Raw genomic sequence first — 23,527 nt, forward strand, 5'->3', positions numbered from 1 at the left:
TACCACTGCACCACGCAGGTGACTACAAACAGGTGAAAAATGGAATATGGTACACTGTAAGTTATTCAAAGTAAGATCTGGACATTTTTTACGATGAAATATTTTCATTGGTTATATAGAGACTATATTTAATGTTCCATATTTATTTTGTTTAGTAGCCAGTTCAAAAGTCCTTACTCCGTTTTCCTTTTAAATGTTTCATGCAATTAAAGTTATAAAATGATAACAAAATAATAATAATAAAAAAAAACTTCCTTATATATATATATATATATATATAAAAATATTGAATGTCAAAAAGGAAGATTTTAGCACATTTTTAAATAGTAATAACAGAATGTTAAAAAAGGAAAGAAAAGAAGGGAAGTTATAATTCTGTCCAAAGGAATTGTCCATTTTTCATTGAATTAAAATATAAACTTTATCGTTTTGATAAACTACGTCATATGACAAATATCTTTTAAACAGACAACTTGGATAATTTTAACAGGATTATTCTCTTGGGAAATGACAATCTTTTGGTGGATCTTGATTTTTGTCTCACAAGCAGTTATTCACTCTTACGGTATAAAACTTAAATGTTTAAAATAACTACTTACATGTGTACCGGTATATGAGTTTTTAGAGTAGAAATATTTGAAAATAACGATTAGCATTCAAGGCCTTAAGTCCAATTTTACAATATAAATTCAAAGTATACACAGGTCTCAAATGGAGGAATAATTATCCCTAGTAAACTGGTAATTTAGTATTTCTTTAAATATGCAGTTAGAATAAAGTTCATTAAAATACATCTTGGACGTATTTCTTCTAATTAAATACTTCGATGAGATGTACTTTGTTATGGTGGTAGATTTATTTAAGCATTGAGTGTACAATCATTCTGAAATAGATATTAAGTTGAACGGACTTAGGAAAATCATTTTGTAAGTATTTGCGCATCTCTCGACTTATGCCTTTCAACCACAAGAATCGAGTGAAAATGACGTATAATCAAAAGAGAAAAGTTGTATCAGAGAATATGTTAATTTATGTGCCAACGGCTGTATCCTCTTGAAAGGAAAATGTTGAAGTACTGAAAATCAAAATACTGCATCTTTAGTATACTCTGAGAACAAATATAAGCGTTTTGTTGATTTTATTTTTCCGTTTTGTCCTCTTACCTCAATGCAATTGAAATAGAATTTTAATTCAACCGATTTACAGAAAACTATACTTCTTCAGAGAAGAAACTGTGTAGATACGTAATTTTTTTTACATGCATTTACAAAATATATTGCATTATGTGAGTTACTCAAAATTTCGTTATTTAAGGACAGATGGTACAAACAAAAAGTTGTCGAAAAAATTTCAAAATAACAAATTGGGTCATGTTTGAATGAATTAAACGATTTCGAAAAAAAAGTTTCATCGCGTAGTTTTTTAATTTTTATTCAAAATGTAACAAAAATGGGATTTGAAGTTTAAAAAGTTTTGTATAGATTAATAAGGATGGTTTTAGAAGCGCAGAGTTTGAACATCACAGAAGGTTTACAATTTCTTTATGTTCTATAAATCTATGTATTATTTACTTCTTTGGCAATAAAATTCGGTAAAAAAAAATATACCAATCAAGGCATCCATTTTTCTTGTTGAATCATCTGTCCTTAAAATAATACATTGTCTTCTCTATTCAAGCATCATGTCATTATATCAAGTATGGTAGATACGAAGAACCATTGAAAATATGGGGAACGCAAAAATAAGTTCTATATATTCGTATGACCGCCATTTACACCGATGCGTTCTTTACACCTACAACACATTGAAATCTTCAGGTAAAAGATTAATCTATCATCATAGTATTTTATGATTCCAAACTGCTATTTTTCCTGTTTAAAGTTTGAAGATACTTAAGTCAACCGAGACAAATATTGCAAATTTTATATATAGATGAAAGTTTGTTTATTTATCCTAACAAGGATTTATTTCGAAGATGCACAATATATTGTAAACAGCATTTATTTGAAGAAATCAAATTAAACTTGTTTTAACTGAACACACAAATTCTATTATTACCTTATAATTTTTAGTTTACCTGAGCCAAAGGCTCAAGTGAGCTTTTCCGCGCACATTTTGACCGTCGTCTTTCTGTCCGTCTGTAAACTTTCCGCATTATCGAGTTCTTCTCAAGAACTACTAGGCAAAGTTTAACCAAACTTGGTACAAAGCATTCTTGGGTGAAGGGGAGTTAAAAGTATTAAACTGGATGACCCAGTTTTTTTACAAGGGGAGATAATCAAGTAAAAAGAAAATAGGGATGGGTAATTAAAAAAATCTTCTAAAAAGCGCGCAACAATTTGGAATCCAAGTTTTACGTCGAACTATCTAGCAAAAAAAATTTAAAAAATATTTTCCTCAAGAACGACTGGGCCAGAAAAGTTTAAACTTATGTGGAAGAAGGAGATAACGAACAGTATTCAATCTCAAAGACCATAACACAATAGAAAATAGGAGCAGAGCAAACACGGACCTTAGAAATATCAGATGTGGGATCAGGTGCCATGGAGGAGTGAGCATCCGTAGTGTAGATTCTAAATTGTTCAAATCATGACCCCGGGGTTATGGTGTGGCTGCAATTGGGAATCCAAGTTTAACACAGAAATATATAAAATATCTTGAAAAATTTTCCGAGAGCTATTTGGCCAGAAAAGCTGAAACGTATGAAAAAGTATTGTTGGGTAGTGTAGAATTTCAACTGTCCAAGTTATGACCCCCGGGGGTAGAGTTGGGTCACTTAAGGTATAACAAGGAGAAATTCTGGTAAAGATCAGCATGTTCAAAGCTACTACGGTGAGTAAGTAATTACTGTACTTTGCTTATTCTTTTTTTCATGAAGACATCTAAAATCAGTTTAACCTTTTCATTGTTATACAGATAACATATGTGAAAGGACTACTTGTACAGCAACACAGAGCTCGGTTAGATTTGGTTTATCTGCAGATAAGGTGATCGACGGAAATATCAAACAAAATTACAGGAATTGTTCACATACTGAAATGCGGAAATCAGTGGCATGGGTAATGGTGGACTTTCAAAAAGCAATCAAACTAAAAAACGTCGTTATATATTACAGAAATGAAGGTAAAATGTTTTTATTTGACTTTTTGAGATTTTCAATGGCTTGTTATTACCTACGTTATGATAAATGCAGTAGTGAAACATCTACAAAGGAAATAAATTCCTTTAATCTACCTTTAATACTGAACGTTTGATTGATGTTAAACGCCCCTCTAGAGAATTTTTCACTTATACGGACATTTACCGGTGGGGGGCTGCAAATTTATATACTCGGTTCTTAGGGCCATTGTGCAGTTTGGACTTTTTTTTCGTGCCAACAATTACTGTGACATGAGACCGCGTCACGGGGCGACCTTATCCGGGGGACCGATCTCCTCGTCCTACAGTTGATTTGAACCTGCGACGTAAGGATCAACTCCTTCCTCCGCGACTCTATTCAGAGCAAAAGCTGTAACCATTGTGCCAAGCGGGCTACAAATATTGAACGCAAAAGCTTTTTAAAAATAAGAATTGCAAAAACGCAGTCAAAATGTAGTAGGTCATCATTTTTTTTTAAACTACAATGACCTTTAAAAAATTGAAGGATTTTGAGGATAGAAATTGAGATGCAACACCAGAAATGAATGACTACGTGACATTATACATATATCACATGACTTCCCCGGCGACTATACCGGAATATATACCCAGGGGTGACAGAAAGCCCTGGAGTATTATGTCACCCGATTCCGAAGGCAGAGGGTGACATAACACTCAAGGGGTTTCGTGTCACCGAGGGGCAAATACAACACAAATACAACGCAATTACGATGGTATAGTCGCCGGGGAAGCTATGTTGTATATGTAAAATGACATCTTTAAAATTAAAAAAAAAAATTAAAATCATTCAAAATTCTTTAAAATTTACACAAACCCGAAAATGCTTTCTTGACATTAAGAATAACGCTCCGTTGTTCACTTTTGCTTAGCAACCTACGTCATAAAATCTCGAACCCGAACTAAAATGTGTAACGTAAAAACTAGCCTGGTCCCCTGGCTCATCCTTGCCAAGTGACGCGGAGTATATGAAGCAAAACAGGGACAGGGAACCAGGCTACGTAAAAACACCAATCGGATGCGACGGAAAAGGGCGAGGTGATCCGATTCGTAAAAACACGTGAACGTGATCGAGAGGGTGACATAACTGCTTCAGTCGGGTTTCCGGTGTGACTTGGCATTTTTCAGGGTTTATAGCAAAACTTATTACATTTGTGACATAATAGGAAAACTTATCTAAAAATGTTATATATATGTATATGTGTACTAATTGTTAATCTTGATTTATTCCCCTTACAAAGGAAGAAAAAAAATATTTTTATTTACTTTTTTCATAAGTTTACCGTTTTATTTATTCCGTAAATAAAGCAAATATTACACCGCAAGGTTTATTTCAGGTCATTGGAAACCCTACCGGTTCAGGCAATACCGATTAGAGGTATCCAATTCATCTGGTACGCAACAGTGGATCCAATGTTACAAAGATAACACAGACTACCCTGCAGTACCCTCAAGTATACAGAATATTTCGTGCGAACAAATTACCCGATTTCTCAGAGTTATATCAACGTATGACGCTCCCGAAGATGATGGATCCCCCGATTATTTAGTCGGATATGCTTTGCTTGAAATATGTGAAATTCAAGCTTACGGTAAGACAAATGTGGCAACGGTAAGACAATTTTGTGCTTATTTCAAGTAGAATAAACTGTTATTAATACTGCCAGGACATTGGTTGTTAAATCGAAATAGGAAACATATAGGAGATAACAAACAGTATTCAAGATCAAAAGTCCATAAAAAATACAAAACAGGAGCAGAACATACATGTACCTGATCAGAGATGGGATCAGGTTCCCTGGAGGAGTGAGAATCCCCTTGCGTTCGGTCATCGTATATATGTCAGAATTTACTTTCAAATTGTCTACTCATCAATAATTTTGAATATATCTATTCTAAACATAAAAGAAAAGAAAACTTGCAATGTTCATGCACTGTCCGTGATACAATTTCACTCTCGGAGTAATGTATTGACGTAAGAATAAATTCATATGGTAATTGATATACCGGCGTGACTTTCTAACCGACAAATCAGCTAAATAATGTACAAATACACAATGCTACTTATAATAGTGTAAGGGCCCCGTAATTAATCGACGTTTAGCTAATTGTCACTGAGTATATATTCTTTGAATACCACTGATTATTTTTTTTAGCATAGGACTCGTTGACATTGTTTCACACTGTTTTAACACCCAACAAACTTGCTTTCCCAGAGAATGTAATTGGAACAAAATAAGAATAATCAAAAATGAAGATGATCCTTATTCATACAAACAGGACAAAAAGTTTGAAGAAACTCAATAAGAAATTCCCCACTCCGTAATTATTCGATTTAAAACATTAGTAATGTTCTCAATTGTGAAAGTAATTTTAAAAAATCAATCGAAAGATCAAACGTACGCTTACTAAATTTATCATCTTTATTATACGATTAAACCACATAGATACAAAATAACTATATTTTTCTTCGAGTTATATAGAAATTTTTACTTTCATTTTGTAAAAAAAATGATATTGTAAACTCTTCAGAGTAGAGCAGTAAATTCAAATTGACAGAATTTTTGACTGAAAACGAAAAATCATTACAATTTATTGGGAATAATAATTACGGACTAAACAATCAAGTATTACGCGGGTAAGTTAAGGCAGCACATGGATCAGAATTCATGGAATTAACACTTTTTTATAATTATGTAACACTAATGCTTCGGAAAAGTCAAGGATATAACTTCTGCTATAATTATGCATTCTATAAACTTCAATGGGACTTGTACTACAGGAAGCACTTAACCACAACGTCACCACGTGACGTCTATAATTAGAAAATATGCCTTAATGAAAAAGTGAAAAGTTCAACACTACCCCGGGGATAATTAATTTCAATTTGTAATAATTCTTATGTAAAAACATCTTTGCACAACGAAAAGTTCTGCTAGAATCCAACTGTCCTCTCACAGAAATAAGAATTCAACACTTTAGGACGAAACCTTCCAAAAATTTTTACATTTTGTTCATAACATCGGAAAAAATGCATCAATTCCCGTAAACCATACGATTCTAGCAGCACTTTCCAAATACAATGGAATAAGAACTTCAGATAGAAACAAAAATTAAGCTTCAAAGTATGCGGCGTAGTGTTGAACTTTTGCATCTTTTTTGTTACGAACCACAGAGGAAAGGCTGATCGGCAAGTAAACACCCTGATGCTGTAATTTTACGAAGAAATTGTAGAATTATATTAGCATACCTTATTCGTAAGCTTTATTCCCAAATGAATCACACATTATATTCACTCTAAATGCTTTTAAACTTCGATTTCTTGTGTTTGTTTACATGAATTCTCGTTACATTTCACTTTCACTCTGGTACTGCATGATCAACAGTTATGACGTCCCGGGTTTGGTATTCAACCCCTGTGATAACTATAGGGGCCCAGAAACGACAAAATTCCGTTTATATTATGCCCTTGCATATTTTGATTCATTTTTACAACCTCAAACCAATCTTAGATATCGATTTTAAGAAATTCTTATCTCTAAACTTCACGTCATATAGCTTACTATGACGTCATATCATATAGACAAGTAGAATATTTGGTTCTAACCTTAACATACTTGTGTAACAATTAAATTTACATGTAAATGTATTAAAAAAATAAATAAAATATATTTGAGAGTATACATCCAATAACAAATTTCACAAAATTAAACAACATGAAAATATTTTTAAAGGCTTTCAATGAAGATGAACTTTCGATTTGAACGAATGCTTAATAATCAATCAAACGTAACACGTGTAATGGAAAACAACAACGTGCTCTTAAAATTTTCCTACTGAAAGAAAAAAAGATGTGAAAAGAATATATATATATTATATATATATATATATATATATATATATATATATATATATATATATTATCTTACTTGATTGGAGCAAATCATAAGTCTGTAATTAATATTAAAAGATGAAGTTTAGTCATAGAAAACGTAACAATAAATAATTTTGATAAAATCCCTGTCTCTCCAGTTTAATTAGGGACTTAAATGAATTGACCAATCACGTTGTATGTTAAAAATGACCGGCAATCATTTTTTTTCATAGAAGCACAAAGCAAAACTTTATTTATTTGAAAACAATTCACATTTTTAAATGTTTCTACAGGCTGTAATGTTGGTTTCTATGGTCCAAATTGTACGTCATGCGAAGGATGTGAAAATTGCGATATTGTAATATAATTAGAAAATATGCCTTAATGAAAAAGTGAAAAGTTCAACACTACCCCGGGGATAATTAATTTCAATTTGTAATAATTCTTATGTAAAAACATCTTTGCACTACGAAAAGTTCTGCTAGAATCCAACTGTCCTCTCACAGAAATAAGAATTCAACACTTTAGGACGAAACCTTCCAAAAATTTTTACATTTTGTTCATAACATCGGAAAAAATGCATCAATTCCCGTAAACCATACGATTCTAGCAGCACTTTCCAAATACAATGGAATAAGAACTTCAGATAGAAACAAAAATTAAGCTTCAAAGTATGCGGCGTAGTGTTGAACTTTTGCATCTTTTTTGTTACGAACCACAGAGGAAAGGCTGATCGGCAAGTATACACTCTGCCTCCTTTAATTTTACGAAGAAGATGTAGAATTATATTAGCATACCTTATTCGTAAGCTTTATTCCCAAATGAATCACACATTATATTCACTCTAAATGCTTTTAAACTTCGATTTCTTGTGTTTGTTTACATGAATTCTCGTTACATTTCACTTTCACTCTGGTACTGCATGATCAACAGTTATGACGTCCCGGGTTTGGTATTCAACCCCTGTGATAACTATAGGGGCCCAGAAACGACAAAATTCCGTTTATATTATGCCCTTGCATATTTTGATTCATTTTTACAACCTCAAACCAATCTTAGATATCGATTTTAAGAAATTCTTATCTCTAAACTTCACGTCATATAGCTTACTATGACGTCATATCATATAGACAAGTAGAATATTTGGTTCTAACCTTAACATACTTGTGTAACAATTAAATTTACATGTAAATGTATTAAAAAAATAAATAAAATATATTTGAGAGTATACATCCAATAACAAATTTCACAAAATTAAACAACATGAAAATATTTTTAAAGGCTTTCAATGAAGATGAACTTTCGATTTGAACGAATGCTTAATAATCAATCAAACGTAACACGTGTAATGGAAAACAACAACGTGCTCTTAAAATTTTCCTACTGAAAGAAAAAAAGATGTGAAAAGAATATATATATATATATATATATATATATATATATATATATATATATATATATATATATATATATTAGCTTACTTGATTGGAGCAAATCATAAGTCTGTAATTAATATTAAAAGATGAAGTTTAGTCATAGAAAACGTAACAATAAATAATTTTGATAAAATCCCTGTCTCTCCAGTTTAATTAGGGACTTAAATGAATTGACCAATCACGTTGTATGTTAAAAATGACCGGCAATCATTTTTTTTCATAGAAGCACAAAGCAAAACTTTATTTATTTGAAAACAATTCACATTTTTAAATGTTTCAAAACTTATCGGTTGTTTGTCGTCGTCGTTGTTGTCGTTAACTTTTCACATTTTCATCTTCATCTCAAGAACCAATGGGCCAATTTCAACCAAACTTGCTACAACGTATCCTTGGGAAAAGGGGATTCAAGTTTGATCAAATGAAAGGCCACGCCTTTTTCCAAGGGGAGATAATTATGAATTAGAGAAAAATTAATGTCATTTTAAAAAAATCTTCTCCAGAACCACTGTGCCAGGAGAGATGAAAATTATGTGGAATCATTCTCAGGTAGTGTAGATTCAAGTTTGTTCAAAATCATGACCCCCGGGGCTAGGGTGGGGCAAAAATGGCCAACCAAAGTTTTACATAGGAGTATATAGGAAAAATCTTTAAAAAAAACTTCTTCTCAAGAACCACTGGGCCAGGAAAGTTGAAACTCAAGTGGAGTCATTCTCATGTAGTGTCAATTTGAGTTTGTTCAAATCATGACCCCCGGGGCAAGGATGGGGCCAAAATGGCCGATCAAAGTTTTACATAGGAGTATATAGGAAAAATCTTTAAAAATCTTTCAAGAACCACTGTACCAGGAAAGTTTAAACTCATTTGGTTTCTTCCTCAGGTAGTATAGATTGAAGTTTATTCAAATCAGGACCCAAGGGGCTAGGACGGGGCTAAAATTGCCGACAAAAGTTTAACATAGGAGTTTATAAAAAAAATCTTTAAAAATCTTCTTCTCAGGAACCACTGGGCCAGGAAAGATGAAATTCATGTGGAATAACCCTCAGGTAGTGTACATTTAAATTTGGTCAAATCATGATCCCCGGGGCTAGGGTGGGGCCAAAATGGCCGATCAAAGTTTTACATAGGAATATATATGAAAAATCTTTAAAAATCTTCTCCTCAAGAACCATTGAGACAGGAAAGATGAAAATCATGTAAAATTTTCCTCAGATAGAGTAGATTCAAATGTGTTCAAATCATGCCCCCTGAGGCTAGGGTGTCGCCAAAATGGCTGATCAAAGTTTTAAATAGAAATGTATAGGAAAAATCTTTAAAACTCTTTTCTCAAGAACCATTGAGACAGGAAAGATGAAACTCACCTAAAATTATCCTCAGGTAGTGTAGATTCAAGTTTTTTCAAATCATGACCCCCGGGGCTTGGGTAGGGCCAAAATGGACGACCAAAGTATTACATATGAATATATAGGGAAATGTTTTAAAATTTTCTTTTCAAGTACTTCAAAGCCATGATTAGTGATATTTATATCGAATCATCCTCAGGAAGTGTAGATTCTAGTTTTTTTCAAATCATGACCTTATGGGGGGTTAAAATTCAAGCCCCCCTTCACCTCAGTAAGCTTTCAGTTCTGATTTGATATGTGCTTTTACCTAGCCCATGTGCTCAGGTGAGCGCTGTGGCCCATGGGCCTCTTTTTTTTTTTTTTACCTTTTTACTATATTTCGCTTATACGTATTTTCGCTTTCTTCATGTGAAACCAAACACGGCTGTTTTGCAGAATTTCATATGCGACGTCAACATACTAGTACATAGGTGAAGTACCAGAGTTCGAATTTGACATGTAGAATTCAACTCGGCACTTAAGATCCCTCTCTACACCAATGCAAAATGTCTTTTGGACATTTAGAAAAACATATTCCATAAAGGTGTTAATATTAAGCTTCTTTACTTAATTTTCCCTATATGGTACGTGGTATTTACCCCAGGAAAAATAATCAAACACAACATAGTATCAATTATTAAAAAGCACTGTTGTTTACTTCAGCGGAGAAAGTACATGTAAATAACATTCAATTAATTTATCTTGGTCTTTTAAAATGTAAAGAATGCTAGTATTTGAATTGATGACAAATTGTGTTATAACTCCGAATTTCTATTATTTAGAATTTAGGCATAAGGGCAGTCTAACTGCAAAAAAATATACCCTAGAATCAGAGCTCATTAGTGTGCAGTGTAGAGAGGGTTCCTAAGGCCACTGAGAAGTGGGGTTCCTTTATCCTAGCAATGCATACCTTTACAAGAGGCCTTGGTTCTTCATTCTCTATCAAGAGAACCATGACTTTCACTTCTTTTTCCTGACACATGGCAAGGAAACAGTCACTATGTACAACTTTATGTATAAGTCTTTGTTTGGCTAATCGTAGGGAACAAGAATGTCACCTGATCCCTTCAGATCACTGATACAGTTGCCTACCTTTAAACGTTGCATTGAAATGCAACATTTCATGATTAGAATATAAAATTTACAGACTAAAAAATGAATTACACAGATAATTGCGTAAACTGTACGGATCAAAATTTTAACTGTTGAGAATAAGGTGTTTTTTCTACAGTTTACAGAGAAACAATCACAGATTAGAGTGTAAAACTTGCATATTACATGCAAATTTTAGGTGTTAATGAGTACGATTTACAGATTGAAATGTAAGATTCACAGAATGATGATTACATGTAACATTTACAAAATGTCAAATTTCAAGGTTATATTTAACGATTTGTAGATAAATTTGAATTAAATTGTAAATTATAAAATTTGCAGATTTGAGGATATGTTTGCATAATTAAAAAGTATTGAAAATAAAAGAATAACAAAAATGTCTGTGTAGCACTTGTAGGCTTCTGTAATTTTGTGTAAAACGTCATGACATAAATTATGTAATGTTGCGTACATGTATATTTATCTAGCAATTGTCACGTGCAGCCCTAACTGTGAGAATCTTCAATGCAATGGAAATGGACACTGCACTAGAGGATGCAACCAGGGGTATTGGGGAGATAAATGTCAGAACAATTGTTCATCGTCTTGTTCAACTACAGTCTGCAACAGACCGAACGGAATCTGCAATTCCTGTAGCGATGGGTACTTTGGAGAATTGTGTGAAAATATTTGTTCTTTGAAGTGCTTGCGACTAAAATGCAATAAAGACACGGGATATTGTTCAACCGGATGTGCTCCAGGTTACTATGGAAACTACTGCAACAGTACATGTGGTAATTGCAACACCACGACTTGTGACAGATTGAACGGTAGTTGTAAGGACTGTAGTTCAAGCTATTATGGAGTTAAATGCGATCAAAATTGTAGCAAGAACTGCCTTAATCTAGAATGCAGACAAATAGATGGGTATTGTAGTAATGGGTGCAAAAACGGTTTCTTTGGTTTTTTCTGTAATATGCAATGTAGTGGGAAATGTATTCAAAACAACTGCAGTCAAAATGGAACTTGTGTTAATGGTTGTAAGACGCACTGGTCAGGGAAAAGATGCGATAGTAAGTTTCTGAAATTAATATTTATTTTTTACGTATCATTTACCAATATTTCTCAAATTCGACATATGGTTCGGCATATCCTTTTACCTTTGTCTTATATGTTTTATGGTGTGACTGTTGGGGCGAGTGCAATTGTATCATCAATAAGATTTGAAAAAAATGATCAGCCACTTCAGACGTCAAATCGCACGAGCTATCTCGACTAGCTGTGACGTCACATAACGTTTTTATTGGAGCTCGTCGGAGCTTACGGAGACAGCCGAGCGTCTGGTTGAAACTATAGATCTAGTGCAATTTTTGTTGGAAAACATTGCAGAGTTATTTTTTGTTTCTTTGATAGATTTTTACAAAATGAAATCCTTTTATGCTTTTCGTTTTCATTTATTTATTTATTTTATATTTATTTATTCGCGCAAAGGACATTGGGTAGTAAAGGAATTCTGGGAATGTTTCACATAAAAATTTGCCTGACGTATGTACATATTTCATTCCGTATTTCCTCTGTTCTTACACGTTTGTCTATTCAGCTCGCTTCGCGACGCTCGCTGCGCTCGCTATTATATACGAGAGCTGTCCTAAGATTTCACAGACAACTCAAGCATCGTTGTATAGTACCACTTTTTTATTTGCAGGATGTGATTTTTCTCACTATGGATCTGAATGCTCAAAGGAGTGTAGTGTAAATTGTATAAAACAGACCTGTCACAATATCACTGGTTTCTGCACCTATGGGTGTTACAACGGATTTTATTCAGAAAATTGCGAAAAGAAGTGCAGTGCATCCTGCCTATCAAATTGTAACAGACATTCCGGAGAATGTGACGGCAAATGTCCAGTTGGCAAATTTGGAAACTATTGCGATAAAATGTGCAATCAAAATTGTAAATATGGATGTAATAAAAACAATGGGTTATGTGATTTTGGATGCATTGACGGAAAATTTGGACCTGACTGTCTTCAGACATGTAGTATTGGGTGCATTTCCGGCTGTCGCCAAATCGATGGGAGTTGCACTTGTGAGGCAGGATGGCAGGGTCATCAATGTGATGGTAAACGAAAATATATGAGTTCTCTCCTGAGATCTTTGTATTCAAAGCGAGGGCTTATTAATATGTCAATGTTTAACACCCTTCCCCGCAGTCGTGCATTTTAACGCATATACCATTTCCTATTTCTAACGCAAAATCACGCATTTACCGTTTCCCCGCAATCACGCATTTTCACGCACTTTAAAAAGTTCATTTAATCTTTAATTTATTGCGAAATTCAAACTATTTTATACTTGCTTGAATCTCATTAAATTAGAAAAGTTATTTTCTAATTAAAATATTATTTCAGAATATAATTTACACTAAACTTTAGAGAAATTTGTACCCCGCTATAAAGTGCTTGCGGGGAAATGGTAAAGTAATATTTCTATGACGCGAGGATTCAATGTATGTTGCATAGCTATTCTGTAAGTTGTAAAGAGTTAACGTGACACGGGACCTTTATTTTCAATATCACACCCAATTCCTCCCGATCACGAAGCAAACGCCCTACGCCACTATCACTGGATTGCTGCGTCTAGCGCTGCAAAAACGAAGATAAATTAGTTCTAGTTAAGGAAATTAAGTCAAAATTTGAAAATAATAAAGGCCAGGTATTATGACTCAAAAGTTGATTATCGACCTTATATATTAAGTTTGATAATTTAATACAATATGAAAGCAACATTTAACTGGACTTGGTTCCATTGTTATCACATGTAATTATACACAAATGCTAGCACCTCTCATTTAAAAACAACACCACATCGTTAGAAAAACTAAATATCGAAGCCATTTGTAATTATAAAAGTTAAAATTTCTCAATAAAGTAGATACATTAATGTCGTTTTCTCTACTTACAGAATGCAGCCAAACTCATTACGGACAACGATGTGATCAATTATGTAGTCCAATCTGTCTGAATGGAACCTGTTTTTCAAACAATGGGTCGTGTAAAGAGGGCTGCAATATCAACCTGTATAATGCCAAGCGTATTCAAGGTAAAAGAATAATTTTTGTCCTACTAAAGTCTGAAGAAAATATTTTTATGTTACTTTTTAATAGAAACTTAAGAGAAAAATGAATGAAAAAATAAATTCATTTTTCCCTGTACGCATATCCAACAAGAGCACACAGCAGCTGTGACTGGTGGAAAGTGGATGTTTACCTCCCCATAACACTTGATCTTGCCTGTTGTCGGGTGCTAGAATTACTAAAATTAGAAAAATGATCAGATGAGGTTGTACAATTAACATCAATTATTCATTAATTCCAACAAATGCTGTTTATTATGACAAAACAATTTTTCTTTCTATTTAAGATATGAACCAGATTTCAAAGAGTTGTTCAAGCAAAGACATTTATTCAGCCCTGTATGGAGTCCTCACAATTCTCTTTCTAAGCATTTTTCTCAACATATTCCTCATTGTAAGGTGAGTTTTAATCTCAATATTGTTTTATTCCGGTGAACCCGGATGAGCCTGTCTGTCCATTTGCCTTTCTGTGAGTCTATCCGTCTAGCTGTCTGTCCGTCTGTCTAACGGTCTTTTATTTTTTGAATTTTTGCTACATGTACCTTATTGAGAAAGTTACATTCTGTTTCCTTTGCATATTTTTGACGAAATAACTGGCGTCTTAACATTGAAGAAATTAAACCTGATAACAATTGATTAGAAACGAGTTGCATTACTTAGGCAAACCGTTCACTCTGCCTGTTAAGGCTTCCTACACCAGTGCAAAATGTTTTTGGACACTGAGAAAAATATGTAATATAAAAGAGTCGATATTGAGCTTGTCTATTTCATTTGATTTTCACTGTATAGAACTTGACATTTACCCCAGGGAAAATGTCCAAAGACAACACATTATCAGTGAATAGGAATCAATGTTGTTTATTTCATAGGGAAAATACATGTAAAAAAAATATGTTCAATAATAATTTATCTTGACCTTTTAAGAATTGTTAAGAATACTTGAAATAATAAAAATTTGAGTAATATACTGTACATTTCGCAATTTTTTTTTTAGAATTTAGATATAAGGGCAGGTCACTCTTTTGCAGAAAAAGTGTGCAGTGTAGAGACGGTTGTTAAAATGTGTATATATTTACCGGTATCTTTAAAAAAGCAGACATTTGATTTCAAGAAATATTTTTTTAAAAAAATTATTATTTTTTTATATTTTGCAGGAATTTCAAAAAATCTCTTCTTAAAAAACAAACACCGATCATTGGTATATGTAAGAGTTATCAGAATTCAGCAGGATATGCAAACACGACTCTCGATGACAAAGAAGAAGGAAATATATACTACCAAGAACTTGGTGAATTTAGTCAACCGTCTTTTGGTGACAGCATAGAGGGAAAAGCAGGATACGAAGAACTGAACAAAAATAATCAACCTTCTGATTATGACGAACTACATTGAATGTAGATAAAGGACAGGAACCATGTAAAGTTTCTTTGCAAAACAATATTTATTTGATGCTTTTACAGATGAACATGTAACGTATTTTTCGCATTTTTTAATTGTGTTTTGAAAAAAATAAAATAAGAAATAAGCAAGAAGTATGAAAAGTTAAAAAAAACATTAAAAGTTTTCTCATACACACAAAACAAAAACGTGAACATTTGTTTGGGTATTGGCAGATTATTATTCTAAGGAGAATGCACATAAACATCAAAATTTAACTGAATTTTGAAAGGAAAAAAAAACAACAAGTTGTCTCGTAGAATTCTTGATCCCGCTGATAAAGAAAAAAATATGGGCAAGTGCGGATTTAGGAGGGGATAGATCAAGCAGGCATATTAAAAGAGTAATTGGGGCCGTAGAGAGTTATGGTATACAATTTCTTGCAAAAGATTTTCGAGATATGGCCTGGAAAATGGATGTTTTTAACATATGCACAATTTAAATATATGAATTTACAACCTTGACGCTTGACTTTTTGACGCCAAAATAAAAAAGGGTATTCATTAAGAAACTGGGAATATTTATTGTTTAATATAATTTCACTGCAAAAGCTAAAGTTTTCTGAAAATATTGCGTTGAAACAGTAGTCTTAAGGTAGGATTCTTCTCTGGTTTCTGATTAGATGAAACATTCAAAGTATATTTGCTTATATGTCTTATATATTGAGGTGTAAGGAATTTAAAAGACCATATTTTTCTTTCCTCTTCTCAATTGTACAACTTTAAATAGAAATGGTAAACTGTGTTTGAAAACTAGCAGGGACTATATTTTTGCGGAATGGTGGCGTATGAAAATATCTTCTTTTCTGCCTCTCAAAATTGTAATAGAACAGTGAATTTAGTTATAATTTTTTACGCAATCGAAGACTTGGAGAAATTTTCAAATGTAAGTTGAATTAATAATGAGGGACTAAACTTTCAAAATACATCAAATAAATATGATTTTCCAAACAATTTTTTTTTCAAAAAGATTTGAGCCAAAAATCCATAAAAAAGTATTTTTTCTCTCTTAGTAAACGTATCATTTTGTACATTTATAAGACTACTTTATTATATGTGAAAATAAGAAAAAGTTAAATATAGGAAGCATATGAATATAACTAATATATCCTAAAAAATTAAGAAAAACAGAGAAAATTCGGATTGGCCAATATCCAGTTAAGTTAAATTATTTATGTAAATTTGGTAATATCATGCTATAGACCCGATATAGTAATATGTTTTTATGCAAAAAGAACAATCTTTAGCTTTTGAAATAGAAGTAAGGATCACATGATTGGCAACAGTATTTTTTTTATTCTTAATGTCAAGGGAAAAGATAATGACCTTGACCTGACCTTGCCTATAATATAAAACGGTCAAATTTAATTTCACTGATACTATCACTTACTGATATTGTCTTTTTGATTCTGTGAAAATTTCTTTAATTTTTAAATATTAGAAATATGAGAAGAATCCTACCTTAAAGCAGAGACAACTTTGTATTCTGACTCTTGACTTGTGCACCTCAAATACCATAGTGGTTTTCCCCAGGACATATGGAGTGTTTTATTTATATTAAATAGCAAATGCTCAAAAGAATGTTGAATATCTCGTGTAAACGTAAGTGTTAAAGAGAGACAGAAAAACAAACCGACGGACAGACGGGCCGACATTCAGACCGAAAATAATCTTCTCGAGATATTGCGTGGGAATGAAAATGTTACAGGCAGACAGAAATACAAACAGACGGGCAGGCAGAAGGACGGATAGACAAATCGAAAATAACATCCTTATTCTCAGCGAAATCGGGGACAACAACATCCATGATATAAACTAAATTTAATCATTTTTGGAATGTATTTATAGAGAAATATACATGTATATCATTGGGAGAAATAACTAGAATTCATGTATCTGGAAACAATTTGGGTAAAAGAAATAAAAACCTTGAATATGAAAGTATGATTCACAGTCAAGAAAATGAAAATTCAGAATCAAACGGGTTGATTTTTTTCAACTTTTTTAAATATTGAAGACGCGCAAAGATTTGAAATTTAAACTTCCCTTTGTTACATGTGTGTTGTTTTCAACAACAAATTCCAAAAGTTTTACTCTACACCAACTATTTTAAGACATGCGTTTTGTTTGTATCGAAGGCTTGTATTCCATTGTACTTGTTTGAAGTATTTTAATGAGAAAAAGAAAATAATTCAACAGTTATTTGTTTTTTTTTTTTTGTTTTTTTTTTGCCTTTTCTAGGACACTGTAATTTTGACAGCTCTTTAATTTTCAGTTTTGGAAACTAAAACATGCTTATGTCCTTTGTGAAAAAAAATATGATTATTTGTAGAAAGTTTAATAAAATGTTTCCTAAAAAAATAGTTCTTTTATATTTTATGCTTGAAGGATTGAATTATGCAATGTGTGAATTTTCAAAATACAAGGTACATATTTATTTTCTTTCTTTTTTCGTTACAATAATGCTGGAGTAAATAGAAAAAAAAATGAATAATTTCTTTTAAAAAAAATTAATAGAGCTTACTATAGATAAAGTCCGTATTTGCCAGAAACAAGGTAGGAATTGTAAAAATCCCCCCCCCCCCCCCACACACACACAAACAAGAAAGCAAACAAAGGAGGATTTTACTACTCCAGATTTGTCAAAGGTATTCCTATCATTCATTGTTTTGGGGTTTTTCTAAACATGGCTACATGTATACTAAAGTGCTCTGGTAATAGATAATGACACGTTTTAGGGTATTACATGACTTTATGACACACTACAGTATCTGTATCAACAGCAGAATTATAAAAGTGGTCAATAGGCCTTTTACAAAAAAAGCAGGTGTCTCATAGCTAAACTGAAAATAAAGAATCGGTCAGTTATCAATCAAGTTATGAGCATCGCTAAATTGAAAATTAGTCCAAGGACCCCTACAATTGCAAAGCTAGAATCAAGTGCGGGATTTCCTCCCTTCTCCAAAGTCCATATCCCCTTTGAGTCATCTGTTTTGATCAATAAGTTGGAAAATCCGTAATCAAAATTAGTAAAAACAATGGTACTGGAATGAAGACTTGTTCCATGTGTGTTTTTTTAAAATCCTTAGTCTTATGAAAAATTTTATCTGATTGTTATTTTAATGTCGGATACTAACTCACATAATGGAATTATTTTACCTTCCATGCAAAATAAAAATATATAATGTGAGTTCAACATTCCAATTTACAATATAGTGGCTTCAAGCTTTTATTTTTAATAGCACATAAATTTTAAAGGTCACGATTCGTTTTTATACATCCGTGTATGTCACTCAGTATAGTTACTCACAAATTTTTTTACTCATTTTTATTTTTAAAAATCTCTCTGAATGGTTACCTTGAGAAATACACTTGACTGTCAAGTTTTAAAAGTCATGACCATACTTACATTTGATGAAAACAACAGGCATGTATACAGGGGTTATGCTTATTTCATTTCTGTTTTTCGATATGGCTGTCCTAAAGAGGATGTTGACTATTTTATTACTTGGAGTTTTTCATGGTTATGGTTTACAATTTGACCATTTTTATTCAAAACAAAATCAAATATCTGAAAATTGAATTTTTTGTACTACATATTCGCAAAAAGTAGCAAAAATTTTTGGTTTTGGAGCTTTGGCAAGTTTTAAAAGTCATGACTTTTTTGAAAACAACATATATAATATGTTTTATAAAAGGGAATATATGCTTTTAAATGAAGAAGATAGATAGGATAAATCTTTTATTATCAATATATAGTTGTATCCGCTGGGTAAAGAACAATAAGAGAGACAATTTTAACTGACAAATTATGCAATTCAGTAGACTAACATATGATTAATTTAAGTTAAAATTTATTTTTTTTTTCATCTTGCAATTATGAGCTTTCACTGTTACCGGTGCAGGGAATAAGAGAAAAAATTACAAAAGCGACACATTTCTTTTATCACATCTTTGAAGTTATGATAAATTATGTCGTATGTTATATGTTAAGCAGAATTTCAATTTCATGATTTGTTCTTTCTTCTTCTAGATATAGGAAGATGTAGTCCTAACTGTGTTGACCAGCTATTCGATTGGCGTGGAAGTTGTATTCGAGGATGCAAAGAAGGATACTGGGGATTTAAATGCGAAAACGACTGTCCTTTGGGATGTTCCACGAGAGTGTGCAATAGAATTAACGGAGTCTGCAATTCTTGCATAGATGGTTTTTTTGGAGATAAATGTGAAGAGATTTGTTCTCAAACTTGTTATGGACAAAGGTGCAACAAAGACAGAGATCTTTGTACATCTAAATGTGAGAAAAGACATGATGGCATTCACTGCCAAACTCGTTGTGGCAATTGCACCCCCTGGATATGTGAAAGACCAAACGGATATTGTGCGCTCTGTAAAACAGGATTTTATGGTCTAACGTGTGAAAGAAAATGTAACATCAATTGCGTTAATCAGGAATGTACCAGAATAATTGGAGGGTGTCGGCATGGTTGTAAGAATGGGTTTTATGGTTCACGCTGTAGTTTGTTATGTAGCAAAAACTGTGGCCGAGTTAGCTGCTACATGAATGGATTTTGTATGGGCGGATGTAAGCAGAACTGGACGGGAGATAAATGTGATAGTAGGTTTCTATCATTTGCTCTTCGATTTTTTTGACATAACAATTTATATGACTTCTTTTTTTTCAGTTGAAAAGCTGACATATGACGAACAATAAGTTCAATGTAACTTTTTCATGTGCCACAAAACATTAAGGAAATATTCAAGTGTTTTAGTTGTTTTATTTTCCGCGGTGCATATTCGTAGTAAACTGCCAATTTTATTAAAATTTAATATATATTCCTAAGAATAAGGTTTTAAGATTAAATTTCATTATTAAATTTTACACTTCATTCACAACTGTACTTACAGTTATCTAGAACATTTATGCCTGTTATATCCTAAATTCCTGTTACTAAAAAGATTTTTTGAATACTATAATATGTTTTGAAATTTAGAGTATTCTTATTAAAAAATATACAATCATGTAATTATAATGAACGCTTACATTCCTCATTTTTTTTCACAAAAGAACGGGTTTCCATTTATCAAAACACTGTTACATGCCTTCAAACTACGAAGTCAAATTAAATGCACAATTGAATTCTCAAAAAAGTTGTACAATATATATATATATATATATATATATATATATATATATATATATATATATATATATATATATATATATATATTAAATTACAGGATGTGATTCCACTCATTTCGGACCTGATTGCTCCCATTTGTGCAGCGCTAATTGTAATAGACAGGTATGTAACAACGTCACTGGATCCTGTACCTATGGATGTAAGAGCGGATATTATTCAGAAAATTGTGAAACGAAATGCAGTGAGTCATGTTCCTCGTCTTGTAACAGATTTTCTGGGGAATGTAAAGGTTCTTGCCAAGATGGCAACTACGGATATTATTGCAATAACACCTGCAACAAAAACTGCATAAATCGATGCAGTAGAATCAATGGTGTGTGTACCTTTGGATGCATTGACGGGAAATTTGGAGCTTACTGTCTCCAGACCTGTGGTGGTGGGTGTATTTCCGGTTGTCATCAAGTCCACGGAAGATGTTCTTGTAAAACAGGATGGCATGGTCAAAACTGTGACGGTAAATATTTTGATGACAATGTACTCTAAAATCAAAAACGTACTGACATCATTCCATTTTTTTATTGACAGAAGCAGACAATTACTGACAGACTGCTGTGTTTACTGCAAAACCTCAACAGTTTCTGACCTTTTCATTGTCAAATATTCGTCAATATCTCCAAAATATCCTGAATTAATAAACCATTGAGTTTTGTGCAGGAACAGTATAAAAATTCAGTATTTTTATAAGCACCAGCAGAAAAGAAGTCAGTAGCTATGTAATTTTGTCATTAAAAGAAATGGGAATGCCAGTACCTTTCACTTTTTATAAAAGCTTTAAAGAAAATTCTCATTTAAATATTGAATGCTTCTGGGAAGGTTTTGATGAAGACAATCAAAATTTTTTAAAAAAAAAAGAAAAAAATTGTAAAAAAAAACAAAAACGGAGCAAATGCATCACTTTTTTCTAATGCAGAATGTAGTCAGTCTTATTACGGACAAGAACGTGACAAGCTATGTAGTCCAACCTGTATAAACGGAACCTGTTTTTCAAACAATGGGTCGTGTAAGGATGGTTTTAACAGAATCTTTTTTGCTGAAATAGATACTTCAGGTAATACAGTTTGTTTCTTTCTTCTCAAATGTTCATCTTTCAATAACAATATATCACTGAGAATTGATTTGATTTAAATGCTGATAGAACTTTACAAATTTCAACATAAAACTATAATATTTTTTTTGCAGTCCTTCTTTTAGTTCTAATAACAAAACTGTTGATTTGAAAGAAAAAAAAATCCAGATTTTCTTTTGATTAATATATTATGTACATGTAAAATATGAGTCATTTTAAACATTAAATGAAAAATGAACTTACACCTATTTTTATAATGAAAATCTTTTTTAAAAAGACAGCAATGAAAATCTGTCGAATATTTTTGGTCAGGCATGTCTTTCTGTTCTTTTCAAGCAACCAATCAGGCGATAGGGAGTGATAAAACCTCTTTCATTTATCCAGTTCTGTACACTGGGATTCCGATACTCCTCATAGTTACAACTTTCATTGTGCTGTAAGGTTTTTTTCGGAAGGGGGAGGGCTGCAAGAAATAAACCGAAAAAAAAAAATTATATCTAAAAGTTACACAAGTATTTCACTATTTTTTTTTATAAAGTCGTTCGTATTTTAATGTTACAGGTATTTAAGACAAATACTTTACAAAAGACAAGGCTCCAGGATGAAGCAAAATCAACATAATTCAAATACAGACACAAACAGACGTATTAATGAGAGAACAGAAAACTTGAGCTACACAGAACTTGGACAATTAAGTCAACCCTCTTGTTATGAGGAACTCAAGTAATTGAATGTATAACCTTATCGCCTACGGAATTTGGTTTCTGACTTTGAAAAATTTTGTATTTTACAAAAGAAAACAATTCCTCGAAAAGACGGACATGGTTTGCGTTTGAACAAGCTAAAGCTATATTTGCGTTCTATATTTTGCTTTGATTTGTTTATAATTTTAGTTTGCTGTATCATCATTGTTAGATACCATCATTGTATTCAATTATACAAAGTTCTGCGCACTTTTTATAGTTGTACTGAAATGTAATGAAATTTGATTTTTTTTTTGTTTAAACTAATTTCCTAAAAGTACACAGGAAAAAAGAATGATTTCATTTTAACATGAATGATTATGAATTTTGTAAGCAAGTTAATATCCTGTCAGATGTAATATGAGGGTTTTTCCATTAAATAAAAAGTAACTTTTGATCCATTTATAAGACAGACCTGATATTTCTGAGGTCATGAACTTGTTTTTTCTCCTTATTTTGTAAAAAATAAAAAATAAATGAAGACATAAATTTCAAAGTAATTTTCCTTCCGAAAAATACAGCACATGCATGGCCTACAAAATTTTTTAAATATATGATTATACCCCCCGCTTGAAAAGTGGGAGGGTATATAGTAATCGGTATTATTTTCCGTCCGTCCGTCTGTACGTGCGTCTGTCCGTCCGTCTGTTACGCTTTATCTCTTATCCGCAACTCCTCTTATACTACTGAGTAAATTTAATGAAACTTTCACAGAATCTTTATTACATATTGCCATTGTGACCTACTATTTTACTTTTTTATTCGACACGTATTTTAGGTTTCCCATAGCAAAACATAGACATTGTCATTATGTTCTTACCTTTGACTCACATATGGCAGCTTCTGGATAACATTTGATAGGACGAGTTATTCCTCTTTACACATTACCGTAAAACAATATTTAGCAACACATGAACATTTTGGGAGGCGGGGGGGGGGGGGGTATCATTTAGTGAGCTCCTTGCTCACAGTACCTCTAATTTTATCAAAGCATTCTATAAAA

General features: G+C 32.4%; 2 protein-coding genes across 2 annotated transcripts; both read left to right on the forward strand.

The window, feature by feature from the left end:
* Positions 1-2,299: 2,299 nt before the first annotated feature.
* LOC134230138 (multiple epidermal growth factor-like domains protein 10) lies at positions 2,300-16,005 on the forward strand. Its single transcript, XM_062711915.1, has 10 exons — positions 2,300-2,303; positions 2,917-3,123; positions 4,494-4,748; positions 7,324-7,388; positions 11,137-11,167; positions 11,429-12,013; positions 12,646-13,062; positions 13,905-14,042; positions 14,363-14,474; positions 15,230-16,005. Exons 1-10 carry the CDS (start codon positions 2,300-2,302, stop codon positions 15,465-15,467), a joined length of 2,052 nt encoding a protein of 683 aa, XP_062567899.1. The 3' UTR covers positions 15,468-16,005.
* A 2,935-nt stretch (positions 16,006-18,940) lies between these two features.
* On the forward strand, positions 18,941-22,508 carry LOC134230139 (multiple epidermal growth factor-like domains protein 10). Its single transcript, XM_062711916.1, has 6 exons — positions 18,941-19,040; positions 19,545-20,129; positions 20,753-21,169; positions 21,626-21,763; positions 22,118-22,217; positions 22,343-22,508. Exons 1-6 carry the CDS (start codon positions 18,941-18,943, stop codon positions 22,506-22,508), a joined length of 1,506 nt encoding a protein of 501 aa, XP_062567900.1.
* Positions 22,509-23,527: the final 1,019 nt, after the last annotated feature.

This window comes from Saccostrea cucullata, unplaced genomic scaffold (assembly GCF_032062105.1).
Source record: "Saccostrea cucullata isolate Sc308-1 unplaced genomic scaffold, CSIRO_AGI_Scuc_v1 ctg1837, whole genome shotgun sequence".
In the NCBI taxonomy this organism is placed as follows: domain Eukaryota; kingdom Metazoa; phylum Mollusca; class Bivalvia; order Ostreida; family Ostreidae; genus Saccostrea; species Saccostrea cuccullata.